Below are 15,948 nucleotides of genomic sequence, written 5' to 3' on the forward strand. Positions count from 1 at the left end.
TAGTTTTTTTTTCATATTTATTTATGGGTACAGTATATTTTTATTTTTTTTGGATTATTTATTTTTTATTTTTTAAAATTTTCTGACATTTTTTTTTTTTTTTTTTTACTTTTACACTTTGTCCCACTATAGGACTTTCACTTTTTGCAGGTTCATCGCTTGCATCTATGCTATGCAGGCTGTCAGCCCTGCACAGGCACAAATTACTTTGATCGTGCATTGCGCATAATCAAAGTAACTTTTTCTGATGCCTGGTGACCCAGATTTTGTCATGACGACATCGGGTCACCACGGCAACGACCGGGACCCAACAGACACAGCGCGGGAAACCCGGAAACAAGGTTTCGGGGGTTAATGTGCCAGGAGCGGTGCGGGACCGCTCCTTGCACATAGCACCGGGTGTCAGTTGTGAGAATCACCTGACGGCGATCGCCCCGCACAGCTTGTGTGCGGGCACGATCACATTGTGCGTAATAGTACGCACCTGGTCCATAAGGCCCAGGGCGCAGGGATGTACTATTACTGACAATGTCAGAAAGGGTTTAAAGGTGTCTGCAGGCATATGATATTGATCCTTAGAATAGGTTATCATTATTGGATCGGTGGTGGTCCGACACCAAGCACCCCCGCTGATCAACTCCGCCATGGCCAGATGTAAACACGGAATGGAGCAATAAAGTACATTCTGCACATTATGACCATTAAAAAAGTTATCTGCATAGATTTGGGGGCTAAAACTGCTTCAAACTATATTATTATTACAAAAACACAAAGAAACAAAAAACACCAAATAAAAATTGTAAAGTTTTAATATATAAATCACAACCAATTTTACAAAATCAAAATATAAAACCTCTAGGTATGTACACCTCATCCATCACTCTGCAATCACGCGACAATTTAAATTTCACCCACACAATCCCGATGATCTGTAGGTGCAGTCAGGTGATGGCGGCCGCGATGTCACTGTCCCTACGATGGTTCAGTCCCTGCACATCTACTCGTCTGGCATCGGGTCTCGGCCTGGTCGCGGTTCATTTTTTTTTTTAGAAAGTATCCGCTCCTGAAGAATCAGACTCCATAAAGTTTGTTTTAACATCTTCGTCATCTTCGATCATAGATGGGAGGGTCACAGACCTTTTTTTCGGAGACTCGGATGCTTCTCCTGCATGGGAAGAAACACCATATAGTAGGTTAACGGGAAGCTGCAAATACCCAATTTTTTAGGATTCACACCTCGGAACATAATATAAAAAATACAATTAATAATAAGTATATATTATACACATTGGATAAAACTCGTCTGAACCCGTAGATTTCGGCAATGTCGGCTGACCATCTGATGTGTATGGGCAGCTTAAGGGACCGGCACACTTCACTGTTTTCAGAACTCCTATGGAGAAAGCTGCACGTGTCTGGCCCCAGTGAGAACAAGAACATGGAGTCCCCTGTTCCCCATCCTATGTCCCAGTGGTGGGACCAATAACTATCAGACATTACAGCCTAGCCAGTGGCATTACCAGTATTTTCAGCTTATGTGGCAATATAGTTTCTGCTCCTATATCACTTTAAAACCAGACAAAATTGCTATGTAGAAGTCTCGGAAGCTGAGTGATGCCCCCTGCAGGATATGCAATGGCAGCCATATTGGTTTCCACCCAACATTCACAATGCAAATAAATTAATTTACAAATTATTTTGTGAAAAAAAAAATAGTTAAAATGAGAACCTAATCTTACGACGAACCCTGATGTTTGCCGTCCTGGGGTGGAGGAGGCGATCCATTGAGTGGTGTCCTTGGTAGTTTGTTACACTAATGTTACACAAGGGATAGACCAGCAATAAAGATAAAGCTCGAGGTGTGTCAATAATCCCACCAGCTATGAGGTCCGATCAGGAAACCCAAGCAAATGATTGTCAGAAAGTTTGGAGAACAGGTTACTGGAAGGTGAGAGCGGATAAGATAAGGAATAATAGGAAGGAGGCTTTGTGTTATTAAACCACACATGTGGAGATCTGCTAATCTGCGGGATTAAAATGCATCAACAGGAAGATTGTCCGCCCTACAATGGAGTAGTCATACTACATCTCATTGCCTGGATTGACAGAAAAAAGTCCTTAGGCCTCTTCTTAGATGTAATCTCGGAAAATCGACTCAAATTAAAGGGGCAAGGTGTTCACTAAAGGATTTAAGGGTCACTTACATTGCGAGATTATTGTGAACCAGATGTCAATTTTATTCGTACATTTCCAGGAGGAATAACAGAGGACAGGCACAATGTGGTGTTCCAAGAAAAATGCTCCAATATTGTCGTTTTATAAGGAAAATTATCTGCCAAAGCAGACGCCAGGAAAGCGGACAGGTCCTTCTTGGGCTAGTGTGATCCGATCATTGGATGGATATTGTGCATGCTGCGATTTTTTTTTTTTTCCTCCGACCACTCGATACAAGGAAAAAAAATCAGACCTGTGCACGGCCTCATTGAATAACATGTACGAGGATGTGCTGATAGATCGCACTCAAACCGAAACTACGGTCGTCATCAATAGCCCTTAAAGTGAACCCGTCATAAACTTTTACCCTCCTAAAACCATTAATATGATTGGGGGTCATCTTTTAAAGGGCTACACAAAATGCTGCTCCATCAGTGAGAAATCATGTTTTAAAGTTGTGTCTGGAAGTGCATTGGGGCGTAATGATGCACTTACAGCTTCTCGGACTCGCACTGTATCTCCTCCTACCAGGACCCTCCTCTGGCTGATTGACAGGTCGTCTGCTCTGGTACACGGCCACTGACCTGTCAATCAGCCAGGGGCGATGCTGCTAGTTAAAATACAACGTGAGGCTGAGAAGCTGTAAGTGCACCGTCATGCCCCAACGCACTTTCAGACAACTTCAAAACGCAAATTTCTCAGGGAGCAGCTCTTTGGGGTCAAAATGTGATTGATTGGCTTATCTTTTAAAGGGCTAGACAGTCCTATAAATGGTTTGTGAGGGTTAAAGTTTGTATGAAGCCGCCGGTAGTGTTTCTCGGTTGCAGAATACAGTATGAGGTACATATGCCCACTGCGCATCATGCCCTCTCCACACGGACCCTGTACTCATTGGCTTTAGAGGTGAAAATGACACTTTGCAGAGCATTGCATCCTTATGTGTCTGGCATGGATCATGAACAATGGCTCCAGTGCCAGACTCCTGTCTGCTGCTGCTTCTCACCCACTGCATTTTAGAAAAAATGTAAGAGGAGGAGGAGGCAGCAGCGCCGCGGGCTCCAGCCGTGTACGGATTCCCTCGCTTCTGCCAAGTAACATGAGAGGATTCTGAGCTGCGGCCGATTTCCTGCATTGTGTTTATAATTACAGCTGGTGCGCAGCGCAGAGAGTCTAATAAAAGGGGGGAAAAAAATCTGCGTTTTCTGGCCGCTTTGAAAGCTTTGTTTTCTTGCGAAAGGAAAAGTGTTTCTCCAAGTGAAGGATCCAGCGCAGCGTTAACCACATGGAAATCTTCCGCTCCATGTAAGGAAGAAGCGAGACGCGCTGGCGAACGTTACTAGATGGCAGACGATGTCCTAACCATCCGTCGTATATAGGATTACACACCCCGGCCGCCCTCCTCCTGATCCGCTCTATCACATGTATTGTGCAGGTCACAGGCGTAAATGGCTCCATCACTGAGCCGACAAGTGCGGGTTGGCTATGAAGAAATCAGCCATGTTCTTCCAGTTCTGTACAATTCCATGTAATGGCGTGAATGAAGTTATATGAACTTTCTTACATACTTTTTGTTTTAATTCTTCACCTTTTTGTTTTACAAATTCACGGTTTGTCATCAGTGGATCGAAACATTCTGGTTTACAAATAAAGACTAAAAACCTTGGGTCAATTTATACTAAGCAACTTGGAAAGGAAAGGAGATCTTTAAAATCTCGTCCGCTTAGCTGGTAAGTATTATGCTGAGGATTGGCCGCAGTAAATCCGCACGGAAAACTGCATCAAATCCGCAGCGTGCACACATAGCCTTAGAGGAGGCCGAATCCCTGCTCCTCTCCAGGCCCTGCACCAGGCAGAGAGTCATTGTGCGTCCACAAGGGACCGATTCACTGTGAAAATTCCTGACGAAAATCTGAACTAAAATTGTGCGGATTTAATGGCAGAAATGTTGCAAATTTAGATTAGATTTCACCCTTTGCATTGGATTAAATCCATAGGATGTCCACTGCATAAATTGATGTGCCATGGGCTGCGGTGGTGATGTCACGACTACAACAAATGACTGCTGCAGCCAATCACTTGGCTTAGCACTGATGTGGATGTAGCTGTCAAGAGACCATTGAGCCCAGTGAGTGGCTGCAGTGGTCACATGCTCTATAGTCATGACATCACCACTGCAGCCACTCACTGGGCTCAATGGTCTTATGCTAACTACATCAGCATCATTGCTAAACCCAGTGATTTGGCTGCAGCGGTGATGGCATCACCGCTGCAGCCTGTCTACAAAGGCCTGGAGCAGTGGCAGAGCGGGGTTGCCGGAGATGAAGGGTGAGCAATGCTGATTTTATTATTTTTACCAAGATCAAGCCTATTAAGATAAAAAAAAATTACACCCCATAATAAATCAGTAGAGGGCAAAGAGTGTTTTAAAGGGGTTGTCCATTTTAGATGAGGTCCCCCTTGGATGAATTGATCCACTATTAGAACCCTTAGAAACATCTGTCACAACTTTTCAATTCTCTTCATCAGGGATTGTCCAAATTAAATTACCAGTTAAGTAAAAAGATGGACATACTGCCCACGCTCCCCCTGAAGAACACGTGTATTGCTGTACTATATAATGTGAATTGTGATATGCGTTAATAGTGATCGTGTTGTGTTCTGCCCGACAGTAGGGAGAGTTGGGGTTAATAGCTGGGACTAGCCCAGAGTGGAAGGGGCTAAGGTGGAGGGACAGAGACGGTTTTCCTGTCAGGACGTTAGATAGGGCCCAGCATGCAGCAAAAGCAGACCTATGGCCTTACTATTGAATAGAGCCATGTAACATGGGTGTCCCCAACGTTCGTGGAGACCGAGGAGGTGGATAGCATGATCCTGAGTAGAGAGAGAGTGTGACTGAAGGACACAGTGATGCACTGGAGACGGGTTCTGGGACAGGATGCCTAGCAGTGCGTCCCCAAGTTTATAAGGGCTCTTTCACACGTCAGTATTTCCGGTACGTGTTGTGACAGTTTCCACACGTACCGGAGACATATACACACGTAGAGTGTGTTTCCACAGACCGTGTGAGCTACACGTAGATGTGTCCGTTTTTAGCTGGCAGCATGGATCAAACAGACCCATTCAAGTCAATGGGTCAGTGTAAACACGTACTGCACACAAATGCCATCCGTGTGACATGTACCGGCGCTTGGGAATCAGCGGTACAGTTAGCGCTGTTCCCAAGCGCTGGGTGCTGAATGCTGCCCTCATCATAGTTCCCTGCCGGTGCTGTGATCGGCACCAGCAAGGAATAATGATGAGTAGTAGTCTGCTCCCCGTGTCTCCACCTGTGAGGGTGCGTGCCCACGATGCGTTTTTCAAGCGTTTTTGCTGTGGAATTTGCGCAGCGTAAACGCTTGTAAAACGCTTGTAAATCCGTCCCCCATGGTCCCCAATGACGATCCGCACTGTCAATGCCCATGCTGTGGATTTTTCGAAAGCGTTTTTGATGTGCGGAAAAATCCACAGCATGTCCATTATTTGTGCGTTTACACATGCGGAATTGCCTTCTCAATGCATTAAAAAACGCAAGGCAATTCCGCATGTCAAAAACGCATGAAAAACACGTGTCAAATTCCGCACGCGTTTTTCCGGGCAAGGACATGCAGAAATTAAGCGGAAATTTTCCGCTTCATTTCTGCATTGTGGGCACATAGCCTAAAAATAAGAATAAAATAAAAAAATCCTTATACTCACCTGTCCTAAGTGTCCCCCACTGTAATCCTTTCGACCACTCAGCAGAGGAGCTGGGGAGAATGACTCCTGCAGAGAGCAGGCTCCAGCCCTCAGCTGCGCTCAGTGAGTGACAGGACACCGCTTGCTGAGCACAGTTCCGGGGGCCCGCTCGCTGCAGGAGTCATTCTCCCTGGCTCTTCTGCTAAGTGGATTACAGCGGGGGACACTTATGAAAGGTGAGTATATGGATTTTATTATTTAACTCTTATTTTTACAGGTGGAGACACGGGGAGTAGACACTACGACACTCATCATTATCCCCTGCTGGTGCTGATCACAGCGCCGGCAGGGGACTATGATGAGGGCAGCGTTCAGCAACCGCCGCTTGGGAACAGTGCTAACTGTACCGCTGATTCCCAAGCGCCAGTACATGTGATCCTGATGCGGCACATGAGTGGCATACAGGTGCACACGGACATTTCCAGTGCGGGTTTTTCCGTTACTGGAGATGTCGGGGACTTCCAAGGCGTCAGAAACAGAGAAGCTAAGTACCGGCCAAACTGGCAAACTAGTTCCCTTAATAGGGAAGACTATGTGGGTTGAAGTACGGGACTCTCACTTACTGGACTGTAGTATTGTTCTGGGTAGTGGTGAAGACATAGGACTGAGTGAGGCAAAACAGAGTCATTCTGAGAAGGAGAGGAAGAATGTATGCGAAGATGCTCTATGCATTAAAGGAAACGTTCGTGAAGTATTGCACCCGCTATCTACTGTACAGTTCCCACCCAGTTGTCGTTTAGTAAAAGACTGATTATTGTTGACTGGTGGTCTCCCTCATTGAACTTGACAACAATTGGTCCTGGCCAACAAAAGTCACCGGCATCATGCAGCCTGCAGGGGCATAACGCCCCCATAGCACAAGTCCACACACCCAGCCAGGACCCCCACCTTCATGTAACGTGCCGGGGCGTAAGAGACTAGTACCTCGCCCACTGCTACTGCCCCGCGCCACGTTAGTTATACCTCACCAAGACACAAGCCCCAATCTACAGTAATATGGCAGAAGCATAGCTTGGCATGGTCTTAAATACAGGACCACCTGTCTCACGATTACTGAATGGGCACCCACAATCCCACCCAGCACCAGGGGCACACATGCCATGCCGGATCCCCCCACTGAGCCTCACCTGTGGTACATATATCGATGATTGTAATACAGGAAGGATAAGCCGCTCGTTTCTCCATACACCACAAGCCTTTCCGTTTTTGATTTTTGACATGACTTTTAATTGGAATATTTTCCACAAAACAGAGAAGCAATCCATCCTCTGCCGCCAAGCAGAGATAGGAGCTGGCATCCATAACCACATGCTATAATGCCGCCAGATGTCTTTATATATAATTCAGCAGCCTCATCCTGTATAATACACCTGTAGACCGGAAGGTGCCAACCTGAAAGCTTCATAAAATCTTTTTGAGCAAATTGCTGACATTTCCAGCTTTGCCTCTGTGTAATTTCCTCATTTCTATCCGGTAAGCGCAGGTTATTCGCTCCCACTGGAGGCAGAAAGATTAATTTGCTGAAAATAGCGATTGGCGTCACATAAAACACTTAACTTCACAATAACTGTAATTTCTGCAAATCTTTCCGTAGTTGTGTTCTGGAAGTAAGAGATGAGATGTGTAATGGCCGGGCGGGCGGCTCACGGCAGGGGGAGCACAAATGGCAGCAGAGCGGTTATATAGCGCTGCGGGTGGCGGTAACATTCACTGAACTTCACCTTCTACAGAATGTTATTAAGAGTTTCTGAATGGTTAGAGAAAAGTTTACCAAGTTCTCATGGCCTACATATATATATATATATATATATATATATATATATATATATATATATATATATATATATATATATATATATATATATATATATATATACGTGTCCTGCTCCTCTCCCTCTCTAGCTGTGCACTAAACAGGCTACCCATTGATCTCAATGATAATGGTGTGTATAGGTGAGGGAGACATACTGTCAATGTATGAATATTAACACAGTGTCCTCCTTCACCCATAGGCTGCCCTGCTAAAGAAAACATATATGCATGTGGTATGTGTTTTTTTGGGGGGAACCTATAGCTACATTTAACATACATACCAAGAGCTGTCTAGGTGTATATGGTAAATGTACACTGCAAATGCTTTGCGAACACAGGCTAAAATTGTGTAATGCTTCACTTCTTCTGTGGTGATGTTGCAGGGGAATTTAATATTTTAAAGAGGACCTATCACTTGCGCAAAAAAAAGTGTGAAATAACTTGTAAAAATCCTTGAGTTCCCCGATTCTATCGCTCTTTTCCATTTTGCGCTGGGTGGCTCCATTGCAGAGATATTCACATTTGTTTCTTCTGGAGCGCAGTATGTGAAATCTTTGCTTGCAGCCCAACTGGCCGTTTCTTCAGAGTCTTCTCTGTGGGCGTGCGCTTTCATCCCTCCCTCCCAGATGCTGCCAATCACAGCTCAGTGGCTGATTTAACAGTTTATCAATCACAGAGGCTGCCAAGCTGTGATTGGCAGCATCTGGGAGGGAAGGCTGAAAGAGCACGCCCACAGAGAACACTCTGAAGAAACAACCAGTTGGTCTACAGGCAGAGATTTCACATACTGTGCTACAGAACAAACAAATGTGAATATCTCTGTAATGGAGCCAAGCAGCGAAAAACAGAAAAGAGTAGCAGCAGGGATTTTTATAAAGGTATTTAAGTCAATTATTTTGATCAAGTGATGGGTCCTGTTTTAGCAATACATTGGCTCTCTGCAGTTTACAGTGAGTCAATGTGAATCCGAGAAGTAGGATAGTCTGTAATTAGCTTATTGTCAGGAAATCAGTTTATAGGTAATCTGCCGAGTCCACTGACGCTATTAAACTGCCCCCATGACCTTTGGGCCATTTTTTCATTTGTTCCAGTAATTTATGACCATTCTGTTTTGGGACTTCACATATTAGAGTTAAATAAACTTGTATACAGCACCATGCTGTATGCTAATGAACCAGGACTGACACTGGTCCGGGTTCTGTAGCTGTAGTTACGTCCCCTATTGACATTACCTTGCCTCCTGGCACCACGGTTCCCCTATCACAGTTCTGCTTTGCCGTGGGCTATTAGGACACACGTGACATGGGAAAAGTGGTGCAAATGTGACGACCTGGGCAGTGTGGGGCCTGTCAATCACAGTGACTGCAGCTACGGATGCTAGACTGGTGTCCATGAGTTAAACGCCTTCCCTGTACTAGTCCTGGTTCTTTAGCATATGGAGAGGTGCTGAATATAAGTTTATTTTACTCAAATATGTGCAGTCCCAAAACACAAACATATTACCGAAATACATGAATAAACATCTAAGGGTCCTGACAGGTCCCCTTTAAAGGGGTAATCTGGCCCACTTGCTTAATCGGATGGTCAGCGGGGCCAGTAATGTCACATCTTCAAATATCCCCAAGCTCTTGGTCTTGGTCTGATACACCTGTCCTATTCATTATTAGAAAATGGCTATTGATGTGACGTGACCACCTGATGGGGAACCTAAAGGGGCCAAATAATTGCTTACAATTTTAAAGTTGCCCCTGATATGGCAACTATCACACAAACTATGGAAGTGAATGGATCCGTGACTAAAAATGTGTACATCTAATCCAGACCCAAAGCTAGTTTTGTTTGTAAAAAAAAAAAAAAAAAAAAGTTTTTTGTTTTTCTTTAAAGAAAAAAACAGATCAAAATGTAAACTTCATATCTTCAAAACTTTTTGTCACCTGCCTTAGGGCCATAATTTCTTCAGGGCATTATGAGGATTTGTGTAGAATGAGCTTCTACTGTATAAGATGATGTAAGTTAATATCCTGTACAGGGGCCGGTGTCATATGGACATTGGTGTGCCCTGCACAGTATTCTCTATGCTAAGGGTAAATTCACATGTGGCAGATTTATTACACACATTTCTGTGACTGTTATATTCATGTGATTTTCCAGCTGCAGATTTACCCTAAATAATTCTTGTTGCACCATGCGTTTCGCATGCAGCTTGTGGGTGCAGGCTGGAGAACCAAAAATAAAGGAAGTTCTTCAAGTAAATAAAACCTAAAAGTTGGGAAATAATTTATAGAAAATGCAGTTTTAGTTACAATTTTTATTTTGGATGGAGATTTCCTTCCAGTATGGGAAGGTAGAGGATGGCAGGATTGGTTGGTATCAGTAGAGGACTTTATTCCCCCCCTCGCCCAATATTGGCAGTCTGCGTACTGTAATTATTCAGTGGATTACAGATGTTGGTTCGGGGAGCTGGGGTCCTGATATGTCTGGGTAATCCAGCCTCTGTACTCTATGATCCCTCTGTGTGATGTGATTACCAAAGATCAATAATTGGCAGATCAGAGCCGGCAGCCTCCCCCCCCTCCTCTCTTTATTTGCTCGCACTACTTTATGAATGACTTGCCAGTTACAGATCTATACTGTGTACAGGGGAGATAAAGCCAACACCTTCCTGTGAAAATAATGGCTGATTCAATTAGATATGTAAACAGCCCCAGATCCTGTCTGCCCCCATGGCCCTGGCACCATCACTTGGTCTGGGCAAACAATTAAAGGTTCTCCTGTCATTTATCACTTTTCCCATATGCTCAAAATGAGGTGTAATCCGTAAAGCAAAGTTCTGCAACTTTCTTCTACCAAAGTGTTTAGGTCTTCAGCCTTAAGGCCCCGTCACACTTAGCGACGCTACAGCGATCCCGACAACGATACGACCTGGCAGGAATCGTTGCTGCGTCGCTGTGTGGTCGCTGGTGAGATGTCAAACAGGCAGATCTTCCCAAAGACACAGCAACGATGCGGCGACCCGTAGCGACCTGTATAACAATGCAACGCAAATGCACGCCTATGTGTCTCAGTTCTGAGTCGTTAACAAGGTCATTGGTAAGGTGTCAAACACACCGATGCATGCTACCCAGCGGGACCTCAACGATCAAAGAAAAGTCCAGGCCATTTCGACACGACCAGCGAGCTCACAGCAGGGGCCTGGTCGCTGCTAAGTGTCACACGTAGCGAGATCGCTGCTGAGGTCGCTGTTGCGTCACAAAACTTGTGACTCCGCACCGATCTCGCTTAGTGTGACGGGGGCTTTAGGCTTAAATATGGGTCACACCACTCAAATAGTCCTCCAGTTTTGAGAACCTCAATGCCCTTTAGTGCCTTCATTTTCAAAAATTGTGTTTCTTTTTGTTTCGTTAGAAAGACCATGCGCTCTTCAGCTCCATGCGTTCTTTATGGGGCTACAAAGTTCTGCGCTCAGCTTTTTCTGGCAGCACTATAGTGAATGAATGGAGACTTGGTCGGACGTCTGATCTTCTGCTCCATTTTTTCAACGGGGATACATTTCCTTGTTTTGCCAATCGGTGGTCGAACACTTATCGATCAGCACGTTATCACCCATCTTGTTTTTTTCACTGGATGACCCCTTTAAGCAATATTCCTTGCAGATGTAGGGTGAATGTGGATGAGTCGGGGTGATAACTTTCGAACATTGGATATACAGTGGGTACGGAAAGTATTCAGACCCCTTTGAATTTTTCACTCTTTGTTTCATTGCAGCCATTTGGTTAATTCTAAAAAGTACACTCTGCACCACATCTTGACTGAAAGAAAACAGAAATGTAGACATTTTTGCAAATTTATTAAAAAAGAAAAACTGAAATATGACAGTCATAAGTATTCAGACCCTTTGCTCAGACACTCATATTTAAGTCACATGCTGTCCATTTCCTTGTGATCCTCCTTGAGATGGTTCTACTCCTTCATTGGAGTCCAGCTGTGTTTAATTAAACTGATATGACTTGATTTGGAAAGGCACACACCTGTCTATATAAGACCTCACAGCTCACAGTGCATGTCAGACCAAATGAGAATCATGAGCTCAAAGGAACTGCCCAAGGAGCTCAGAGACAGAGTTGTGGTAAGGCACAGATCTGGCCATGGTTATAAAAGAATTTCTGCATTACTCAAGGTTCCTAAGAGCACAGTGGCCTCCATAATCCTTAAATGGAAGAAGTTTGGGACCACCAGAAGTCTTCCTAGACCTGGCCGTCCAACCAAACTGAGCAATCATGGGAGAAGAGCCTTCGTGAGAGAGGTAAAGAAGAACCCCAAGATCACTGTGGCTGTGCTCCAGAGATGCAGTAGGGAGATGGGAGAAAGTTCCACAAAGTCAACTATCACTGCAGCCCTTCCACCAGTCGGGCCTTTATGGCACAGTGGCCAGACGGAAGCCTCTCCTCAGTGCAAGGCATATGAAAGCCCGCATAGAGTTTGCTCAAAAACACGTGAAGGACTCCCAGACTATGAGAAATAAGATTCTCTGGTCGGATGAGATGAAGATACAACTTTTTGGTGATAATTCTAAGCAGTATGTGTGGAGAAAACCAGGCACTGCTCATCACCTGCCCAATACAATCCCAACAGTGAAACATGGTGGTGGCAGCATCATGCTATGGGGGTGGTTTTCAGCTGCAGGGACAGGACAACTGGTTGCAATTGAAGGAAACATGAATGCGCCAAGTACAGAGATGTCCTGGATGAAAACCTCTTCCAGAGTGCTCTGGACCTCAGACTGGGCCGGAGGTTCACCTTCCAACAAGACAATGACCCTAAGCACACAGCTAAAATAACAAAGGAGTGGCTTTAGAACAACTCTGTGACCATTCTTGACTGGCCCAGCCAGAGCCCTGACCTAAACCCAATTGAGCATCTCTGGAGAGACCTGAAAATGGCTGTCCACCAACGTTCACCATCCAACCTGACGGAACTGGAGAGGATTTGCAAGGAAGAATGGCAGAGGTTCCCCGAATTCAGATGTGAAAAACATGTTACATCATTCCCAAGAAGACTCATGGCTGTATTAGCTCAAAAGGGGGCTTCTACTCAATACTGAGCAAAGGGTCTGAATACTTATGACCATGTGATATTTCAGTTTTTCTTTTTTAATACATTTGCAAAAATTTCTACATTTCTGTTTTTTTTCAGTCAAGATGGGGTGCAGAGTGTACTTTAATGAGAAAGAAAATGAACTTTTTAGAATTTACCAAATGGCTGCAATGAAACAAAGAGTGAAATATTTAAAGGGGTCTGAATACTTTCTGTACCCACTGTATCTATGGCCAGCTTTAGACTTTTTATACCAGGCTTCCATCTAAAGAGATGACCATTTCCGCATCTTTACAAATCGATAGGATCATTAACGAGCGTAGGGTCACTTTGAGGACATCCATAACGGATTGCTGCAATAATTGCATTCTGGTGCTTGGTATAAGACGTGTGGAGGCTGCCGTGTTTATTAACCTCAGGCTTGTAAAAAATACTGCTAACCTCGCACATACAGCATGTGCTGGATATAACACCAGGACTTCCCCAATTACTTAGAAATTAAGTAAACAGGTCCAAGAAAGTACAAAGACCCTCAACACGGTGATGTGAAGAGACGTGCTAATTGGGGCTCCTAACACCAGTGAATTGGCAAACTGTATTCTGGAAGTGAAAGCATTGGGGCTAGTAATTTATATGAAAAGGGATAATTGTGCCATCACTGAACATTGAGGGCTCACCAACCCATAATGTTAGCCGGTCAGGATGATCAGAGTCCACATTGGTTTAAGTGGAAACTGGTGGAAAAAAAAAAAAAGCCAACCCAGTGCTGAGCGGGCTACTAATACAGTATATCCATGGGGATTTGGGTTATAAAACAAACAGCTCTACAGAGTTAATGTAAAAATCCTGCAGATGTAGGTGGAATGAGGACTCCATTATAAGCCATTGGGTCCATCTGGATTAATTGGTTGTCAAAAATGGAGCCCAAATTCCTGTTATGGCTGCTTTTAACAGAAACCTTTAAGGGGTTTTACCAATTTAGAGGTCATCCTCTACAAGTAGGATAAGGGATAACTTCGCTGGGACCTCCATTGATCACAAGAACCAGGGGTCTGAACTGCTGTGTGAATAAAGCGGGGGTCGATCACTGGCTCTCCATTCGTTCTTATTTGGAGTGCTGAGGATCAGCCGAGTGCTGAAAAAGGGCGGCAGTGATCGACCTCTGCTACATTTACACAGGGGTACTCAGGATCGATTTGGTCCCAGTCAAACCCTCAGAAATCAGGAAGTTATCCGCTATCCTATATGAATTTTTTTAATTTTTCATGTCACAATCTGTATTTAACAAAATTAGAAATCTTGCCATCTTCACACCGGCTACTGGAACTATTGTAGCCTCATCCATCCTGTTTCAGGAAACAACACATGTACATTGGCAGCAATAGATGGACTCTGCCCCTAGCTTTTGTATTGCTTTCTGATAAGTGTGTGCAAAGGTCATTGTGAAGGGAGAAGAGGTGAGCTGTGGCATCGCCTATTGTGATTGGTGGATCCTGTCTTATCACAGAGAGGTGTTCATTGTAATCCTGCCTCTGATGAAAAATCTTCTGTAAAGAGAGAAGTCTAAAATACAGTGTGAAAATTGTTTCTTTCTTTATTTTTTAAAGATTGTGATTAAAAAATATTTGGCAATTTCGAAAAAACAAGACTAATTTAAACGGTAGGTGATGTTCTGATGACAAGTTTCCTTTATATCAGTTCTGCAGTTACTTTCTTAAAGACCCATCATCGTTCTCTCTTTCTGGTTCCGAGCTTTAAAGAGAAGGGGAAATCAGACCATCTGAATGGCTGTTTTCTGAAGGTTGAACGCTCTGCCAATTCCTCGCAGCCAACACACAATGTATTTCTGAATTTAGAGGATTTTTAGGAAGGTGTTACAAAGATATAATTGTTCAATGAGGAGTGGGTTTCTTCCAGTAAGAACCATAGATCCATTTCTCAGGGAGCCTCCATGCTTGTCCAGCACCTTCGCATGAAGGGTCCCGGAGCCGTGCGGAGCTAATGCCGGCACATCACACTAGTAGTCTGTTCTGTCCTCATAAAACACAATTTGATGCTTTTTCGCAGTGATCTTTCCCACAAGCCGGAGCCCCCGGAATATGTCGTCACTGTTTCAACAGCTGCTTCTATGTTTCTGGAATAAAGAATATCCCAGTCCTGTGGGCTTTCTGGCTCGTCGGTGCCAAGTGTTTGAAGTCGGGGCGCTGAAAGCCAATTCATGCTGAACTCTCCCAAACGTAGCTGGTAATACGTTATGCAGACGGCATTATCTCGTACACACCGAGGGGGTGGACACAGAGTGTTGGGGGGGGCTTCAATAGGGCTTGTCAGCAGCAATGTCCTCAGACTACAACACAGATTACTGGTTTCAGCAGCTCGGTTTGTATTAGGTGAATGCATACAGCTTTACATTAATGTGGAAGATGAATAGAGCACAGATACTGTGCATACAGACGGGAACGACGTGTATCAAAATGACACGAGCGAGGATGGATTCGCCCCATGTTCGGACATTACATGCAGCAGGACCATGTGAAACAGTCCGCCCAACAAATGCCCAGTGGTATGCCGTTGTATGCGTGATCCGTAATAGATGTGCCCAGTGGTATGCCGCTGCATGTGTGATGCGTAATAGATGTGCCAAGTGGTATGTCGCTGCATGTGTGATGCGTAATAGATGTGCCCAGTGGTATGTCGCTGTATGCGTGATGCGTAATAGATGGGCCCAGTGGTATGCCGCTGTATGCGTGATCAGTGATAGACATGTGCCCAGTGGTATGCCGCTGTATGTGTGATAGACATGTGCCCAGTGGTATGCCGCTGTATGCGTAATGAGTGATGAGTGATATAAGTGTGCCCAGTGGTATGGCGCTGTATTCGTGATTAGTGATAGACGTATGCCCGGTGGTATGGCGCTGTATGCGTGAAAGGTAATAGACGTGCCCAGTGGTATGCCGCTGTATGCGTGATAGACGTGTGCCCAGTGGTATGGCGCTGTATGCGTGATCAATGATAGACGTGTGCCCAGTGGTATGGCGCTGTATGCGTGATGCG

General features: G+C 44.6%; 1 protein-coding gene across 3 annotated transcripts in view; it reads right to left on the reverse strand.

Annotated features, from left to right (window-relative positions):
- Positions 1-536: 536 nt before the first annotated feature.
- Positions 537-15,948, reverse strand: part of KIAA0586 (KIAA0586 ortholog) — a 219,446-nt gene continuing 204,034 nt past the window's right edge. For 2 of the 3 annotated variants that reach the window (XM_073638760.1, XM_073638757.1), the window contains one exon: positions 538-1,165. In XM_073638760.1, the coding sequence (XP_073494861.1) occupies positions 1,047-1,165 (119 nt within the window). In that variant the 3' untranslated portion in view covers positions 538-1,046. Of the gene's footprint in view, positions 1,166-15,948 lie in introns of all 3 variants that reach the window. The other variant, XM_073638758.1, reaches the window with a different exon arrangement.

This window comes from Phyllobates terribilis, unplaced genomic scaffold (genome assembly GCF_046119375.1).
Source record: "Phyllobates terribilis strain yellow unplaced genomic scaffold, ASM4611937v1 Scaffold_7__3_contigs__length_470593459, whole genome shotgun sequence".
Taxonomy (NCBI): domain Eukaryota; kingdom Metazoa; phylum Chordata; class Amphibia; order Anura; family Dendrobatidae; genus Phyllobates; species Phyllobates terribilis.